A 19,259-nucleotide genomic window follows, 5' to 3' on the forward strand; every position below is an offset into this window, starting at 1 on the left:
TTGTGTACGTTTCATTCCTTCTTGTCGTGTAGAATACGTACAAATAAAAGATATTTCTTGAGTGTCGAGGTCAAGATGAAACTTGCGATTGATTCTTTCAACACGTTTCTCGACGTCTCGAAACATTCTTCACGGGTGAACCGAACTGTAGACACTGTTTCTTAAAAGAAAAGAAAAAGAAAAAAAAATATATTTATACATATCAGGCAATTTGCACCGTGTACACGTTGATTCAAAAGTTATCTTTGTTTGCGAGCAAAAAATTTCTTTAGCGCTTTTAAATCACCGGTAATTACCGGAGCCTCGACTTTTCCCATTTGCAAACGAGATTACGGTGAATAATGGCCGGAGATTATACAGGGAGAGATCCAGGTCTGCCTTGCCAGGAAACGGTGAACGACACCATGGTGTTCGTTACGATGAAAAAAGTGAAAGTTCTTCGATCGCGATGATCATACAGCTTAATGTGCAACGAGTACATTGATCATTAACGATGTCGCGGCCGATGGGATGCGGAATTCACGGTAGGCTGCGTAGCAAAATAGTTTATTACGTAAAAACTAATTAAATAATGTACAAAGAAATAACAGGGTCAAACACAACGTACAATGTATGCGACTAATTGCAGACACGCTATTCTATAATAATGTTGATCAGTTGCTTCAGTAAGCTCAATACTGGCGGTAGGACGATCGCTTCCGATTTATCGTTCGCTGGTTTTTTACGGGAAGACCGCGGGCGTACGGTTTGTGTCCGTTTGTTGAGAGATAATAGATGCCTCGCGCTCTGAAAATTACAACAAGATGTAACCATCACCGAAAGGAAGACACTTTTACTCGAAACTAGTCTGCCAGAGTTTCACCCGACTGTTCGTGCAATAACGAGCAACAAATGTGGCAAATAACATCGACGAATAGTGTCGATGTGTTTGTAATTTTGTTCGATTCCTTCTAGACTTCGAACTCGATATTTTTTCTCTTCGTATCGGATGTTTTTAATGCTACGTTTTCAAATGTTCGAAGGCACTTCGCAAAATAAACGTAGCTTGTATTACCTAACGCTCTGGTAATAAATTTCTTTTTTAAGTACAGTAGGAGTTTGAGAACGTTTCGAAAGAAGAGTGTGCATCGTTCAAATTTTATCTTTCGTATAATTACATCGAGCGAGTATTAACCAAGTACTTTAAGCTCGACTCGGTTGAATTCGGTTGAAGTAAAGAATTGTTCCCTCGGAGAAAAGAAACTTTGCAAAATTGCTTACGTATGCGGGGCGTCTTCTCCCATAAGAATGTACTCGTCCAGCTTGGGCTTGCACCATCCGATCAGGTAAGAAAAAAGATTTCCGCACGGGGCCGCCCAGAATCCTACTTTCGTCGTGACCGATTCTATGTAATAAGGCGTCACTTTTGTGTGGTCGCACGACAGGGTCTCTGAGGATGAAACGTTTCACTGATTTCATTCACAATCAACCATCCGTTCCATAAAACGTTTTCTCCGATGATAAAGTAATTCCACGTCTGTTCTTTCAGTCGCTCGTTTTCACGAACTCGCACGAAAGAAAAAAGAAAAAAAAAAAAGAAAGAAAAAGAATGTATCAATAAACACAATGTTACCGTAAAATTGACTGTTGTTCATTTCACGTCCCATTAACCGTATCACCATTCGCGATATACAACTACCGTAGATTAAATCGAGCGTTCGTTGGAACGAATACGATAACATCGGCAATTAGATTCGTTTACATTCGAACGACACTTCTCGTATTCGCGATCCTTTTGGAAAGTAAAATGGGACGATATCTCTCGCGTGGCAAAAATCTCGCTACCCGCTTCCTATTTAAAAAAAAAAATAAAAGGAACTCCAGCGGTGATATTTTCCACGAGACGTCAGCTCGCGATGATTTCCCTTTAATTTACCCTCGTAACGAAAGCATTTTTCTAAATGTCACGTACGTCCTGGTAATCTCGAATAAATAAGACGGTGCACGAAGGTTGACAGATCCGACGAGATTTCTCTTCAACGTCCAGGTAACAGGAAAAATGATACGGAAGATCCTACTTACGGAGCAAGGAAGTTGTCGCGCATCCGGGCTGGCTCGAGCCCCCATTTACGTAGAAATCCGCGTGCCCGGTCGGGCCCCACTGGCCCAAAATACCGGCTCCGGTGTGGATGACGTCTACGAAGTGGGCATCCGTCTCGTCTAAATCCATCGATCGATTTCCATTCATGTAGAAAAATATCGTCGGATCGAGGCCTGTCCGTCGCGTACATGGAAATTCGTTCGCATCAGAGAGACACTTTAAGGCAGTATCGTGTTCGCGCGGGATTATCGCTCGTGGAAGTTAATTGCAAGGTGACGGGAAGGGACTTGTCCTGTGATCTCGGTATTACAGGACGGTTACATATTTTTCGTGTCGGATAAAGCAATGATTAAGGAAATTTCGAAGAGAGTTGAAACATGCGAAACGATGCTTTCGAATTGTCTCCGGAGAAAGCAATGACTTTGACCGAATAGTGAAAGGGATGATAAAACGGTATGACGATTGAAATTTACATAACTGGTTGGTTACCGAGTAAAAATTTAGGGTTAAGTAATATTACCTTAATCGATCGATTTCTGTATTTTGCATCGCGTCGTTGGTATCGAGGGAAAACCAGTTTCATTTCGTTCGCGATACTGGAAATATCCCGTGTTAACGGTAACGCGTAAAAAATCTTTGAACTTTCGATTTTAAATTGCCGTTTCGTTGGCCGTTTATCGATTCGAAGACTCGCGAAACGAATCGGTCGTGTTAATGACACGATTCGAAAGAATCGTTGCAACGGAATACATTGGAGATGTAATTGCGTTTATCGCGATCGAATATTTGAAATCTTGCTTGTTTGACTCGACTTTACGGAATGGACAAATTTGCTCGAATTTAACGGTTTCTTGGTCTTTGAACGAATAATAGAAAATATATAGCTCGACGATACAGAAAAGATCCCTGCGGTGGGGGAATGCTGGTCCCGTTGCTTCCCCCGCTCAATATCTCTGTGAACTTTCACGCTCGACGATGATATTTTTATGCCAACTCGATTCAAATCTCACGACCTTGTGTTTCTTTTATTTTTTTTTTTAACTGCGACGTCGAAGAAGTAAACGTTGCTAAACATCAGACTCCGTAATGTTTTGTACATTAAATGTTAATGTTAATACGAAGTCGATCCTTGTTCTTCCTTTAGCGTTATTCTCCATAGGTTTTCTCCTTGTTTGCAATATCGAACGATACTCGATCGCTACGCGACACATAACCACGCCCTCGTGGAACTTTTCTGTATCGCCGTGCTATACACATTACGCATCAGAGTGCACACGTTACCTGTAATTCTTCCAAGCCTGTCATCGGGCAAATAATTCGCAATCAGCCCGGCTATATGCGCACCCACGCTGTACCCAAGCACGTGTATATTCTCCACCCTCGTACCCCGAGGATGATCCCTCAAGTACCTTACCAATTGAGCAATACATCGTGAACAGAAATCTGGACCCCATTGTATCTGCGATAGACAGGGCTCGCGTACCAACGCACCGTAATCGACGATTATTATATTGTAATTGCCTCGCGTGAAATACGCTGAAATCGAAAGTTTCATACATCGAGACGTGAGAACGCTAGATACACGCTAGCGGTGAAAATTTTTAGATTCTTCGTCGCGATTCGTCGAAAAAACGACCGGGTGAATTTCTCGAACGCTGAACGCTCATTCCCCGTGAAATTTTGATTTCTCAAACCGTTCGTAGCTCGCGTTTCATTATCGGTTCTCCGGTTACTCTATCATCGGTGATCTCCGATTTATACGGAGTGTATCCAATCATCGAAACGAGCTGTAATTTTATCACAAGCGATGTTAGAGGAAATCGTGGAGGAACATTTTTCACCGTTTAACGCACTCTGTCTACCATGGTACTATATTACGATGCGACTGTACCATTTTTTTCACAGACGCACCGCAGCGGTTGCAAAATACAATTGCACACTTTTAAAACTCGCGTAAGTCGATCACTCGTGTTACTTTACGTGCAAAAGGTGAAAAAAGTATACCGTAGCGCGTTGTACAAAATTATAGCCCGTCTCAGTTTCTATATACACCCTGTATAGCGTATAGAGGCGGTAAACTTAATCACTACAAATCGTGCAGCGTCACGAACGAACACAACGATCCTGTATCCATTGTATACGGTACAGTGTGTAATCGATGCGAAGATTGTGCATATTTAAAATATACGAATGAAAATTGAACGAAACTACGATACCGTAATGAACGAAACGTCCAATTCGATATTCGCAACCGTCCAATGATTCAAGAAGCGACGTAAAGCGGTCAGATTTTACAATTTTTATCTATCAATTGAACGTTTCTTTTTCAATCGGCTGGTGTCGCGTTTAACAGAGCCCGGGGGAGAATCGAACCGAAAAGAAATGGATCGATACCGAAGATATAATTTGAAAAAAATTACCTTTTCGAAGGTCCGGGCTAGGTATCAAGTTCCTCCCGCCGCCGAAACCGTGGATAATAATTTTCGTGGGATGCGATTTGTTGAACCTGGAATAGTGTAGGGACTCGAACCTTCGTACGTCTAAGCGCGAAGGTTTCTTTTGTGTGTCTCTGAAAAACGATTAACACGCGACTGTTACCGTTGAAAGAAAGTTACATTCTCCTACCGGACACTTCTCGAGCGAAACGGTAAACGCCAACGTAGAAAGCGAAGGGCGTCGGTGTTACGAAGATACGGTCTTCGAAAATGCTTGATTTATTTTAATCGGTTGCTCGTCACTTTCGGCCAACACCGTTTTACAGAAAGAGACAAACGCGACGAGTCCGACGAAGGAGGAAAAGTACGAGCGTGTATCCGAGTAAAAGTATCCGACTTGTGCCAAAGCCGCGCGGCTATAGCTAGCGGAGAAAGGTGAACCTCGAAACGAGGCCACTTTCAGTACAAGACGAAACGATCGTGATCTTGAAATCGAGAGTCTTACGTAGTGGTTCTTCCTTACAACGTCCCGACTCGCGGTGAACCTTCTCGAGCACCGAAAGTAAAAACCGAGAGAAAAAAAAAAGGAATACGGACGAGATCAATGGAATCTTTCCCAAAAGTCGAAACATCGATCTGTGCACTACAGCGTAGTTGTCCGTGATGATGTACAATCTCGATGCAACAGGAAACGTGAGACACGAACGAAACAGTGAGAAAGAAATTGATCGTTTCTCGATTTTCGATTTCCTCGAGTGGTTTCTTTGGTTATTCGTAAATTACGCTCGATTGGAAATTTCGAGAAATAAAAATTATATCTCGATGGAAAGAAGTGGGAACGGTCGCGAAGAATGTTACAAATGTATTACGAGTATACTTTTCTTCTTTTTTTTTTTTTTTCTTTTCTTTTATCGTTGTACAAGTTTCGGTTCGAGTTACGAGCAAAGGGTACGTAAAATACGAGTGAAAATCACTTTTTTTGTGCACGACACGTATCTTACTTCCTACGACAAGTTCGATCGTATTCGAGGAAAGAAGCTTACCTGGTGTACAGATAAAATTCTATCTGCGGATGTGGACACTCGTAGGGCGGCTTCGCGCAGGATGTACTGTTGAACAGATCCTTGAACGTTGCGGCGGTATCCGCACTCACATCGTCTATGAACAAACGTGGCGCAGTTTCGTAATGTAATAGGTTGTTCGATAAGTTTTATCGAACGAGAAAACTTATCGAGCAACCTAGTACTATACTGTTCAAATACTGTATTGAACAGTACCGTTCAATAAGTTTCATCGTTCGTTAAAGCGTATTGAACAGTACTGTTCAATGTAGTACTGTTCGATAAGTTTTATCGAACGACAAAACTTATAGAGCAACCTAGTACTATACTGTTCAAATACTATACTGAACAGTACTGTTCGATAAGTTTTATCGAACGACAAAACTTATAGAGCAACCTAGTACTATACTGTTCAAATACTATACTGAACAGTACTGTTCAATAAGTTTTATCGAACGACAAAACTTATCGAACAACCTAGTACTGTTCGATAAGTTTCAACGAACAATCTAGGACAGATCACTGTTGATTGTCCGAACGACCGCGTCCTTCTCAGGAATTCTTTCTGCACGTTCAATTGGCCAGCTATCCAAGTTGAACCGTGTTCAATCGACGTTACGCTTGTTTACCACTAAAAATTATTTGACCGTTCCGAGAAACTAAGCAAATAGGCGAAGGTCGTTCGTCTCGCATATTTACCGTTCCGATGAACATTTTTTATCGCTCGTCTTGGCGAGCATATCCTTGCACCGACGACACGGATATCGACAGTAATTAATAAATGTATTCCCGTTTTACAAACAGTTAATTAACGTTCTGCTGGACAAGCGTCGATGCAATCTTTGCGTTTGTCTTCGAAAGTGAGCTTTGTTGCGCTGTACGCGTAACACGTAGCACTACGTGTCTGTAAATGGAAACAAATTAACGAGTTTTCATCGATTCGTGACAACAAACTTCGGAAAACGTAGTACTACGTTCTGGGCGAGTATCGTCACAAATCACCGAGCACTGCTGATTTTTTCTTCGACGGGGAACCGAATGAAGTTTCACTTTTTAAATGAACTTTAGAATATACATAGTGCCGCGTGAATGTCGGACCAGCAACCGTCACGTAGAACCACGTAGAACTACGTGTTCGTGGAATAATATTTTCCTTCGTAACGCTGGAGAACGATATCGTTGTTAAGCCATTCAAGTAGCATCGAACACGCTTGTCCGTTTGATCTCGAAACACGTCGGAGTGTACAATTTTGAATTGTTTCGCGCCGAAATGAATTTTCGCGCCCGGCGAACGTAACGAAACCGAAACAAGAAACGCGACCAGTGTCTCTGCGCTTACGAACCGTGGTCCATAAAGAAAACGAGGTTAAAGAAGACGACCTCGCCGAGCACTTACATCGACTTGCGGAATCCACATTCCTAACAGAAACTGTCGAGCACGAACTTCATCGTAAAAACAACCAGTGCAGGGAACTAGTTTTACATACCCTTCGCTCAGAAACACGAGAAGAAAAAAAAAGAACGAAACAAAAAACACACCACGCTACGATCGATCGGGATCGTAGATCGGACGAACGTGGTTTGCTGCTCTTGGATGACAAGGCGCGCGCGGGACCATTTCGCGAGAGGGAGCGCTCGTCGTGCACGCTCGCGGGGACAAAGTTCAAGAAGGCGGCGTTCGCTAATTTAAAATTCACCGGGCGAAGAATAGCGCCGATTGACAATTCGTTCGCGAGGCTACTTACGGTACTGCAGCAAAGCCAGGAAGACGAGTACTAGGTACCTCACGACACTGACCGCCATCTCCCGCACTCCCGTTGTTTGTGATATAACATTCAGGCAACCCGGTGCCGAAAAATCGGTAAAACCGCTCTTCCCGCCGCTTGTCGCGGCCGATCGCGAAATGTAAAGTCTCCGGGGAGAACCATTGACCACCGCGGACTGAAGAGGAGGGAAGGGTAGAGGGGGTTGGAGGGGAGACTTTAGAAAGTAACGCGCCCCGACGTACCGCGAGTGTAACATCTCTGATTTTGCCCGGGGCGCACTCGTGTGCGTGCGCAGCGTCGCACCACTATAGCGGCGCACTTGTGTGCGTGCGCAGCATCGCGCTACTAAAATCGGCGCACTCGTATGCGTGCGCAGCATCGCGACACTAACGACGGCGCACTCGTGTTCGTGCGCAGCATCGCGCCACTAAAAGCGGCGCACTCGTGTGCGTGCGCAGCATCGCGCCACTAAAAGCGGCGCACTCGTGTGTGTGCGCAGCATCGCGCCACTAAAAGCGGCGCACTAGTGTGCGTGCGCAGCATCGCGCCACTAAAAGCGGCGCACTCGTGTGCGTGCGCAGCATCGCGCCACTAAAAGCAGCGCACTCGTGTGCGTGCGCAGCGTCACGCCACTAACGCCGGCGCGAGATTACAATGGTAAGTCGCTTCCCCAACAGCAGCCACAGTTTTCCGTTACACAGCTTCAAACTTGAGACAAGTTTTCGAGTGTCCTAATCGTCACCGGTCGCTTTGAACTCGAAAAACGCGCAAATGGTTTTACGAATCCCGACACTTCCTGTTGCATTTGAAAGTAGAAACTCGCGAGATTATAACGATACAAGTCGCTTTCCGAACGGCCGCCTCAGTTTTCCATTACACAGCTTCAAACTTAAACCATTTGAGCGTGTAAACGTTAGTACCTCGCACAGAAAATGACTACGAGGTAAAAGTGTAAAGAACCCCTATCTTCGATTCGGTTTGAAAAATAGTTTTCGTTATTGAGTAGATAGATACTACGTATCGTGAACGTTGTTTGACTCAAGATGTATCTATGGATACATATGCCATAGACTTCGTAATAAATGAACGTCTCAGAGACTTCTTCATTCGAAGAAGATGAGAGGCGGTATGTGTTATACGATACGATGTACACGTGTTTTAACAGAATTGAATATGTTTACACAATAACAACGAATGTGACGTGGTCTGTCCAAGGTATGCTGGCTATAATTTTAAGATCAACAGTGAGAGGTTTCTAGTGGTGTTGAAGAGGTAGATATTGAAGCAGAATAAGAGTTTCTGGCTTTCAATCAGCGTATATATTTCATGAGATTCTTAGAAATCCGAATTATTGGAATAACCCATGTTCGAGCTTATATATACCCCCCACATGCTGACTTACCGTTACTTCGATTGCCTCTATTCGATTTAACCGAATATTTAAAAAAATGGATAGTTTTTAAGCCATTATATATAGTAGGAGATTGTTAATAATTGTTTAAACCTTGGTCTTACATCGAGTGTTAATAATTACGATAAATAAGTATCAAATAACATCAGGACTTTACTTCGAATCTCCATTAAAATCAATTTCTATAGGCTTAGAAAGCTTATTACAATCTTAGGGTCGAAAAGGATAAATTTCTCTTAAATACAGAAGAAAAATGATGGTTTTGCAGGCAAGATTTACGCATAATATATTCATTTTCAATTCTTGACTCTGTGCAGAAGCACAAATATAAAAATTATTTAATTTGTTCAAATTTTAAATAATCCAGAAAAGTACTAGTGACTCCATCTACCGAAAAATGGCCAAGTTTGTCGAGGAATAGTTCATTAGAATAGTACCAGATGGCGCGATGGGTGCTATTAGATCGCGTATTAGAATGTAGCTGTCAAAATATAAATTTCTCATAAAAAATAGGAATAAATAATCAGTTTAGGCGTGTACATAAGATGTCGATTAGAATATAAGTGAAAAACATACAAGGATACGTGTCGTACATCTAAGAAATCAGATGAAATTTATACATACAATCTTACGTAAAAGATTTACATTGTAATCCAGGTTAGACCTTCTATACATAATACTTTATGTATAAATCATATTTTTCACTTACATTCTTATCGACATCCTATTTACACACCTAAACGCATTATTTATTCCTATTTTTTACGAAAAATTTACATTTTGAGAGCTACGTTCTAATGTTTCAATAGATCGACATAGAATGCTTGTTACAATGGCTGGGGCAAAAATAATAAATTTTTCTTAAACAATTGTGAAAAATGATGGTATTATAGGTATAATTTACACATAATATATTAATTTTTGATTCTTAACTCTGTGCAGAAGCACAAATACAATAATTGTTTAATTTATTCAAATTTTAAATAATCCAGAAAAGTACTAGTAACTCCATCTACCGAAAAACGACCAAGTTTGTCGAGAAATAGTTCATTAGAATAGTACCAGATGGCGCGATGGAAGCTATTAGATCGCGTATTAGAATGTAGCTGTCAAAATATAAATTTCTCATAAAAAATAGGAATAAATAATCAGTTTAGGCGTGAACATAAGATGTTGATTAGGATATAAGTGAAAAACATACAAGGGTACGTGTCGTACATCTAAGAAATGAGATGAAATTTATACATACAATCTTACGTAAAAGATTTACATTGTAATCCAGGTTAGACCTTCTATACATAATACTTTACGTATAAATCATATTTTTCACTTACATTCTTATCGACATCCTATTTACACACGTAAACGCATTATTTACTCCTATTTATTACGAAAAATTTACATTCTGAGAGCTACGTTCTAATGTTTCAATAGATCGAGACAGAAAGCTTGTTACAATGGTTAGGGCAAAAATTATAAATTTTTCTTAAACAATTGTGAATAGTGATGGTATTATAGGTATAATTTACACATAATATACTAATTTTTGATTCTTAACTCTGTGCAGAAACACAAATACAATAATTGTTTAATTTATTCAAATTTTAAATAATCCAGAAAAGTACTAGTAACTCCATCTACCGAAAAACGGCCAAGTTTGTCGAGAAATAGTTCATTAGAATAGTACCAGATGGCGACATGGGTGCTATTAGATCGCGTATTAGAATGTAGCTGTCAAAATACAAATTTCTCATAAAAAATAGGAATAAATAATCAGTTTAGGCGTGAACATAAGATGTTGATTAGGATATAAGTGAAAAACATACAAGGGTACGTGTCGTACATCTAAGAAATCAGATGAAATTTATACATACAATCTTACGTAAAAGATTTACATTGTAATCCAGGTTAGACCTCCTATACATAATACTTTACGTATAAATCATATTTTTCAATTACATTCTTATCGACATCCTATTTACACACCTAAACGCATTATTTACTCCTATTTATTACGAAAAATTTACATTCTGAGAGCTACGTTCTAATGTTTCAATAGATCGAGACAGAAAGCTTGTTACAATGGTTGGGGCAAAAATTATAAATTTTTCTTAAACAATTGTGAATAGTGATGGTATTATAGGTATAATTTACACATAATATACTAATTTTTGATTCTTAACTCTGTGCAGAAACACAAATACAATAATTGTTTAATTTATTCAAATTTTAAATAATCCAGAAAAGTACTAGTGACTCCATGTACCGAAAAACGGCCAAGTTTGTCGAGAAATAGTTCATTAGAATAGTACCAGATGGCGCGATGGGTGCTATTAGATCGCGTATTAGAATGTAGCTGTCAAAATGTAAATTTCTTATAAAAAATAGGAATAAATAATCAGTTTAGGCGTGTACATAAGATGTTGATTTGAATATAAGTGAAAAACATACAAGGATACGTGTCGTACATCTAAAAAATCAGATGAAATTTATACATACAATCTTACGTAAAAGATTTACATTGTAATCCAGGTTAGACCTCCTATACATAATACTTTACGCATAAATTATATTTTTCAGTTACATTCTTATCGAGATCTTACGTACACACCTAAACTGATTATTTATTCCTATTTTTTATAAGAAATTTATATTTTGACAGCTACATTCTAAAACGCGATCTAATAGCACCCATGTCGCCATCTGGTACTATTCTAATGAACTATTTCTCGACAAACTTGGGCGTTTTTCGGTAGATGGAGTCACTAGAACTTTTCTGGATTATTTAAAATTTGAATAAATTAAACAATCATTGTATTTGTGTTTCTGCACAGAGTTAAGAATCAAAAATTAGTATATTATGTGTAAATTATACCTATAATACAATCACTTTTCACAATTGTTTAAGAAAAATTTATAATTTTTGCCCCAGCCATTGTAACAAGCTTTCTATGTCGATCTATTGAAACATTAGAACGTAGCTCTCAAAATGTAAATTTTTCGTAATAAATAGGAATAAATAATGCGTTTAGGTGTGTAAATAGGATGTCGATAAGAATGTAAGTGAAAAATATGATTTATACGTAAAGTATTATGTATAGAAGGTCTAACCTGGATTACAATGTAAATCTTTTACGTAAGATTGTATGTATAAATTTCATCTGATTTTTTAGATGTACGACACGTATCCTTGTATGTTTTTCACTTATATTCTAATCAACATCTTATGTTCACGCTTAAACTGATTATTTATTCCTATTGTTTATAAGAAATTTATATTTTGACAGCTACATTCTAATACGCGATCTAATAGCTTCCATCGCGCCATCTGGTACTATTCTAATGAACTATTTCTCGACAAACTTGGCCGTTTTTCGGTAGATGGAGTCACTAGTACTTTTCTGTATTATTCAAAAATTGAATAAATTAAACAATTATTGTATTTGTGTTTCTGCACAGAGTTAAGAATCAAAAATTAATATATTATGTGTAAATTATACCTATAATACAATCACTTTTCACAATTGTTTAAGAAAAATTTATAATTTTTGCCCCAGCCATTGTAACAAGCTTTCTATATCGATCTATTGAAACTTTAGAACGTAGCTCACAAAATGTAAATTTTTCGTAAAAAATGGGAATAAATAATGCGTTTACGTGTGTAAATAGGATGTCGATAAGAATGTAAGTGAAAAATATGATTTATACGTAAAGTATTATGTATAGAAGGTCTAACTTGGATTACAATGTAAATCTTTTACGTAAGATTGTATGTATAAATTTCATCTGATTTCTTAGATGTACGACACGTATCCTTGTATGTTTTTCACTTATATTGTAATCGACATCTTATGTTCACGCCTAAACTGATTATTTATTCCTATTTTTTATAAGCAATTTATATTTTGACAGCTACATTCTAATACGCGATCTAATAGCACCCATCGCGCCATCTGGTACTATTCTAATGAACTATTTCTCGACAAACTTGGCCGTTTTTCGGTAGATGGAGTCACTAGTACTTTTCTGGATTATTTAAAATTTGAATAAATTAAATTATTTATAAGATTGTGCTTCTGCACGCAATTATGAGCCAAAAATTAATTTATTGTACAAACGATACCCGATTACAACTCATTCGACACTAGTAAAGCAAAATTACGAAAGGAAGAAAATATGTTTGAATGTGGTTTGAACAATTAGAAAGATCTCGAGAATCTTTAACAGAGCAAATATATCAAATGTAAACCTACGGCAAACCTATTTTGCCCTTTTTAATTACAAATAAAGATACATTATTTTTTAATATAAAATGATTGTTCACTTGTCTCTATGATTCGAGTGGTGTATTTAATTTCTTTAGCACATACAAGCGCAAAACGAAAATGAAATAAAACTATTTCCTGTGGTATTAGCTAAATAATCGTGTTCTCCCGTACAGGCATGCGTGCAACGTGTATACGAATGAAAAGAAAACAGGTTATTATGCACATAATGACCGATTCGAACGTTCTATCATTGATGCAACGTGAATTACCCTCGGTAATGTGAATTGGTTACGAAAGCGACGCATAATAATCGCAACAGAGCTATCACCGGACACGGTGGCGCGTTTAACCCGATTCTCTGAAGGAAAATTGTGTGTACTTGAAAAGATCGGCTTCGAATTTATTCTCAATAATCGGTATTTCTTGTTTTTAATTACATAATACACTTAAAATTACAGTATACATACATATTTTACAATAATTATTGTTGTAATAATTATTAACAAACCAGACCTTACCGGCGTGTAACAATGATTCTTTTCGCTTTAACTTGCTGCTACTAGTGTATATAGAACAGGCCGGCTATTTTTAAACAGTCAAAATAGATTTCTTTAAATTGCCCACCGCGGCTGTAGATTACCGTTTTGCCATGTCCGTCTCGGAGATCATTATGAAAAAAGCACCGCGAGAGTGCCGCGAATCGTGAATCTGAAAACATCAAAGTAACTGGGAATGGACACAGAGTGTATTTCACGCGGGGATCGATCCTCCTTCGATTCTTTTCGGTATAAATCGGCGAGCTACCATCGAAGGGGTTCAATGCGATGATACACGCGACAATTGAGATCCACTATTCTGTCTAAGACATTCGAACTGATATTGGGTGTCAGCTATTAACGCATTGCCGATGTCGGTACTACTCGTACCATTGAAAAACGAACACACGGTATAATTGTACCTCGCGTTTGTCACGAGAAAATATTTCTGCGTGCCAGTGTCGTTCGTACATTACCGAATCCGAGCGGTACAAACGACCCATTAACATTCGAAAGTTACAATGAATGATTTCTCGAAAGATCGCAGAAAGAATTTTCCTCCGTACAAATTTTTCTTTTTCACATAGAACATTGGAAACTAACTACGTTCGAGCGTAGATTGTCGAATTATCGTTAATTTCGTACAGTTTTCTACGCTTCTGTAGTTCCGAGAACAATGAAAGATCGAAAACGATGCAGTAAGAAGTAACCGTTTTGAAAAGTGTTGCAACGATGCAACGTGTACGACAAACGGATTAAATGTTGTAATTTACTTAGAAATATCGAGAAACTCGAGTAACGAACAATTTCGAAAGCGAACCACCGGTTTCACCGGAACGCGTGTATTCTTGTTAATGCGAGTGCTCGGGTGATTTCAATGCCGCGACAATAATATTAGAAGACGTTACCGCTGGTTGGCAATGCGTTAATCGAAGCCGCCAAGCAAGAGAACATGAATAGCGCGATCGAGCGTGAATTGATCGTTTATACTAAAATCGTGTAATTTGATGCACAGCACGGAAGAGCAGATTCTTTTTACTCGCGCGTAATTCTAGCTCTCGAATAACCTTAACAAATACGTTATTGTCTGTTAAAGAATAAATCCGATCAACATTAATATTGTCAGTATCGATACACTAGGATCGATGAAATTTATATAATAATGTATATATACGTATATATAAGTATGTATATATACACACACGCGTGCGTACGCACAACAAACAAACACACACACACACACACACACACACACACACACAGATACGAGTACACAAGAAATTGCGAATGCTCGTATAGCAGAGAACCCGTTACAAGAATTGCGAAGTATTTTTCCATCGAATTTATCGCCCGTTAAATTATATCAATTATCAAATGTATTTCTTTTATTCGTTAATGGGTGAAAATATGGTACGTTGAAAACTTGTAAATCTTCGATAACGAGTTAACGTAACGGCTATTATTGATCACGATCGACTCCGATTATCAACCGTTAAGTTATTAACGGACAATTGGTAATTTACTCGGTAGCTCGATTATTACACGAATCGTTAAATAAATCTTTAGAGATATTACGTTGCAATTTCTTCGATAAGGATTCAGTTCGCGTTCGTGGAAAGTTTTCAAACTTTCGAGCGTAAAATTTACGAAAATTACTTCGCAATTCGTGTCGGCGATTTCACGCGTGGAAATTCGATCAGCGATTCTTGTCTCGTTAAACGATAACGACAATCGTCGACCGAAATGCGTTTATCGCAAATTGTTTCGCCGATAAATGATCTTCAACGATGGTTCTAATAGCTACAGGTGTTAAACATTGTTCAGGTCGAAGCAACGTTTCGACAGGTGGAGAAAAATTGCTTCAACGCATCCGTCATAGTTAGGCGAACCCGATGCACACGCTTCCGGTTCGTACAATTCGCGGAACGATAAATTATTTCACGTGACACGAAACAGTGTCCTCGAACGATCGCGTACACGAGACAGCTATATAATTTGAAAATTTCACAAACAGAAGTACGATGATAATAACAACGAGGAAATTTTAAAGCTTATGTTCGATACCTAACGACAAGCCACAAGAAGCTTAGCATAGCATTAAAATATTCACCCGTAAAACACTCGTGCTTGAGAAAAAACAGCAATTTTCTTTGAAACGAACGTGACACTTTTTGCGAACAAAAATTCTACCTATGTGAACGTAGAAACGGGCGACCATTGATGTATTTTCGCGCTAATATCTGTTACAATCGATACACTCGATTAACATTAATCGAATTAAGCTTCGAAACTCTTCTTTCGCTTCGTGTACGATTAAACAGACTCGGATAATCAGTATCTTACGCGGTTAACGAGAGATCAAATATGCCCGTCGATTCGCAATAGTGTAACATTCGCTGCGATTGAATTGTATAAAAAAAAAGAAAAATGAAAGCTCGAGTGTTTCTCAAATATGTGTAAAATATTCTAAACGTACTCGCGATCACTCACTATTCTATGTATTTCAACGAGAAAGGAAAATCGTATTCACGAATATTGCTAGAAGGAAACTTAACGTTTTTAGAAAATGTTCCAACGATTAAAAATTATCCCTCTAACGAGTGAACAACGAGAAAACTTATGATCAAGCACAAGCATTCCCGTCGGATAATACCGGTAGCACCATTTTTAGAACGTTAGTATATTAAACGTGGAACCCCACGTTAAACTTCAAACGGACAAATTCAACGCGTAAACTATGCTCGGTGATATCAACCTGTTGATTCTATATGAAAAAAAAAAAAAGAAAAAATTGTAAAACACGATCGACGATATCGTCGACGATCAACAGCATTGCAAAAACATAAAATGTAAACGCTCCGTCGAACTCTCGACAAACTCGAGGAATCGCCAATGATTCGCAACAGTCTGATTCGAGTTTCTGAAAACGTGTCGTTCGCTCGCTAGAAACGAAAACGCGAAAGTATCGCGGTAAAATCGATTTCGCACAACACAATTATGTATACCTCTGAAACACTTCTATTTTATTGTCACTTACAACGTATTACTTTCATTTTGATTTGCGAACATTTTCTCTTATTGTCGATACTGATAATTGATACCGTCGCGCGTGAACAAGATCGTTTGAACGACGTGTGCAGCAGCTCGACGTTATCTCAATTGTGTAGCTAAGAAATGTACATGTAACGACCGAACTACCGAAACACGTGTATGTATACGTACAGAGAACATACGTAACGCGTTACACGTGACGTATACATACACGAATCTGTAGCGTATGTACATGCAGCATATATTTATACGTATAGTACTTCAAATGGTTCCTTCGGTTACTGTGTACGAATTTTGTTCGTTCAAGCGACAAGTAATACTTTCCTCTCGCCTTTGCGAATAAACGACGATATACGTACACCGCGAGCATTTTTTTGAATTTCACGCGTTGCGCATACAGTTGCGCGGCAAGCTTTTCGCGCGCCCTTGTACAATCTCACGTACACGGTCCCTTAATGTATTCTCTAAAGTACTCGAAGAAAATATTTCGGCAATTGAAAAAGTACATTCGGCACGTTCTTGCGTTTAAAATTTAGTCCGCGACTCCAAGATGTCGATCACTTTCGTTACACGTGTGTACTCGACTGCAACGTATGTGGCTGTCACGCGTTGACTGCATTTAAATTTTTTACGAGCGACGAGACACGAAACGCGTTAACGTTACGTTCTTGGAATAATTGCAATTATTTCTTCTTTTCTTTTTTTTTTTATTAATACGTGGCACCATCTCTTCGTGTTGCGCCCCAGTCGCTCGACACTCGTGTCACAGTTTCCAATTTGAAAATTGCCTAACTTATGTCACACGATGCAAGAACCCGCCAAATAAACATGAATTTTTTAATACAGCAATTTGATTGTTTATCGATAATTCGTAGAACCGTTGATAATAGAGACTCGGTCGCTAAAGCGGTCAAGAGGAATGTTTTTACATATTGTTGCAACAATTGATACAACGATGTCACGTACAACTAGGTAAAGTAAGATTACATCGAAATATTGTATAATACTAACCTAATATACTCTTTCGCGATAAAATATTAAAACAGAGATAGCAACAATATCAAAATTAATGCTCAACGATCACAAAGAAACTTGATCTATAGATACTTACGAGAAACATTATAAAATTTACAAATTTAAAAAAGGAGATAAACTTTTTACGTACAGGTGTCTACGTTAACCGACCATCGTTTATAATTGATGTCAGCTACGACTATGTTAACACACTGTGGACGAGAAACGTGAAACACATCCTTGAAAGATACAATGATCCTCTGTGAGAATCTTCTTCAATTTTTAACCAAGTTTTATTGGATGTACGTGTGTAAAAGTATTAATTAATTATTTTTATCAAAGGATTTATACGTTCCCAATTAAATCATCGTTTTAAACTTCTTCGATCCACAATATGTTAAACTGGAGAGTGTTGTGTGCCCCATCGATAAGGGATCAGGGATCAACCTACTTAACTGAATTGATTAATTTGTTCCGAATCGATCCTCGTTGCTAAGCAACCTTATATTTATTCTTCTCAACGATCTTTGTAAATATTGGCTGTCTTCGAGCCCTCAGCATTTGCATCTCAATGCATAGATTTTGACAAAAAAATAAATAACCATACTCGCAGATAAATGCAATCTTTCATCTTTTCCTATATTCAGTGTTTAATATCGTATAAATAATGTACACAAGGGTTGCCATCGCACCGGTTTACCGTAAGAAACCAAGAATATTGTCTTCTATCTCCGATCTCGTATTTGTTACAACAATTAGACGAATTTGGATCCGGTTTCAGTATGAAAATAAGTCTCATAAATTTGTAAAAATGTTCAAAAGTCTGCGCAATATTTTCAAAAAGATTTTTCAATAATACTTTATTCATCAACGGACACACGTTGGAAGTATATCGACGACGAAAAACGAAAAAAATAAATAGGAACTTCCTCGAAATACCGAAAAAAAAGTTATTCGAAAAGTTTAGAGTACGATAACGTAATATTGCGTAATAGTTTATCATCGATCTATCCATTCCGTGATCGATAATCTCCGGTTCTCTCGCGCGAAAGAGCGACAAACCCTATGTGCACACGAATCTGTAGTTTCGATTACACGTATTGTATATGTAAAGCTAATTGTTATTAAAGCGATACAGGGTGCACCGAAAAAAGTGAACGCTGCAATACATGGAGATCCGACGTTTCTATAGTGTACCGTGAAATACATAACGACTCCGTATTACCACGGAGTCTTTAACTCGATTTAATTCTATTAATCGGTATACCGCGTTCGACCCACCCCGTATCTCGTTCTTTATTGTCGTAAATTAGTCTCGGAGCTATATATTCATATAAATATATCAGTATTATTGTCCGAACAGCATTAGAACATCTCGTAAGTACTTCCCTGTAGGTGATTACAGTGAATTCATACCTCGAGTTCAACCCCACCTCCTGATTTGACAAATGGATAAACATGGATAATGTTAGGCCAGTCACTACCCCTATACAATGGCAAATATAATACGTTCGATGCAGCGTCACGTTGCGTGTTACGCGAGCCACGATTTAAAAAGGAAAAATTTCAATAAATCTCTGCCGGCGGAGCAGAGTCACGTTGGTCACCTGTATAATAACCGTAGATATCAACTTTGT

General features: G+C 38.5%; 1 protein-coding gene across 1 annotated transcript; it reads right to left on the reverse strand.

Moving 5' to 3' along the window:
* Positions 1 to 609: 609 nt before the first annotated feature.
* LOC143154045 (phospholipase A1 member A) lies at positions 610 to 7,544 on the reverse strand. Its single transcript, XM_076325808.1, has 7 exons — positions 7,322 to 7,544; positions 5,559 to 5,673; positions 4,501 to 4,649; positions 3,362 to 3,616; positions 2,062 to 2,253; positions 1,261 to 1,429; positions 610 to 786 (listed from the first exon to the last, which is right to left on the reverse strand). The coding sequence occupies exons 1-7, from the start codon at positions 7,377 to 7,379 to the stop codon at positions 672 to 674; spliced, it is 1,053 nt and encodes a 350-aa protein (XP_076181923.1). The 5' UTR covers positions 7,380 to 7,544; the 3' UTR covers positions 610 to 671.
* Positions 7,545 to 19,259: the final 11,715 nt, after the last annotated feature.

The sequence above is a fragment of the Ptiloglossa arizonensis genome, chromosome 13 (genome assembly GCF_051014685.1).
Source record: "Ptiloglossa arizonensis isolate GNS036 chromosome 13, iyPtiAriz1_principal, whole genome shotgun sequence".
Lineage (NCBI taxonomy): Eukaryota > Metazoa > Arthropoda > Insecta > Hymenoptera > Colletidae > Ptiloglossa > Ptiloglossa arizonensis.

What these genes read in the sequence shown, in the direction of transcription:
- LOC143154045 (XM_076325808.1), bottom strand. Translation starts at nt 7,379, where the DNA reads ATGGCGGTCAGTGTCGTGAGGTACCTAGTACTCGTCTTCCTGGCTTTG. An exon ending in CAGGCTTGGAAGAATTACAG is followed by an intron (nt 2,254 to 3,361) that starts GTAACGTGTGCA and finishes CGCGACGGACAG; the next exon opens with GCCTCGATCCGACGATATTT. An exon ending in GGAGAAGACGCCCCGCATAC is followed by an intron (nt 787 to 1,260) that starts GTAAGCAATTTT and finishes TGTAATTTTCAG; the next exon opens with AGCGCGAGGCATCTATTATC.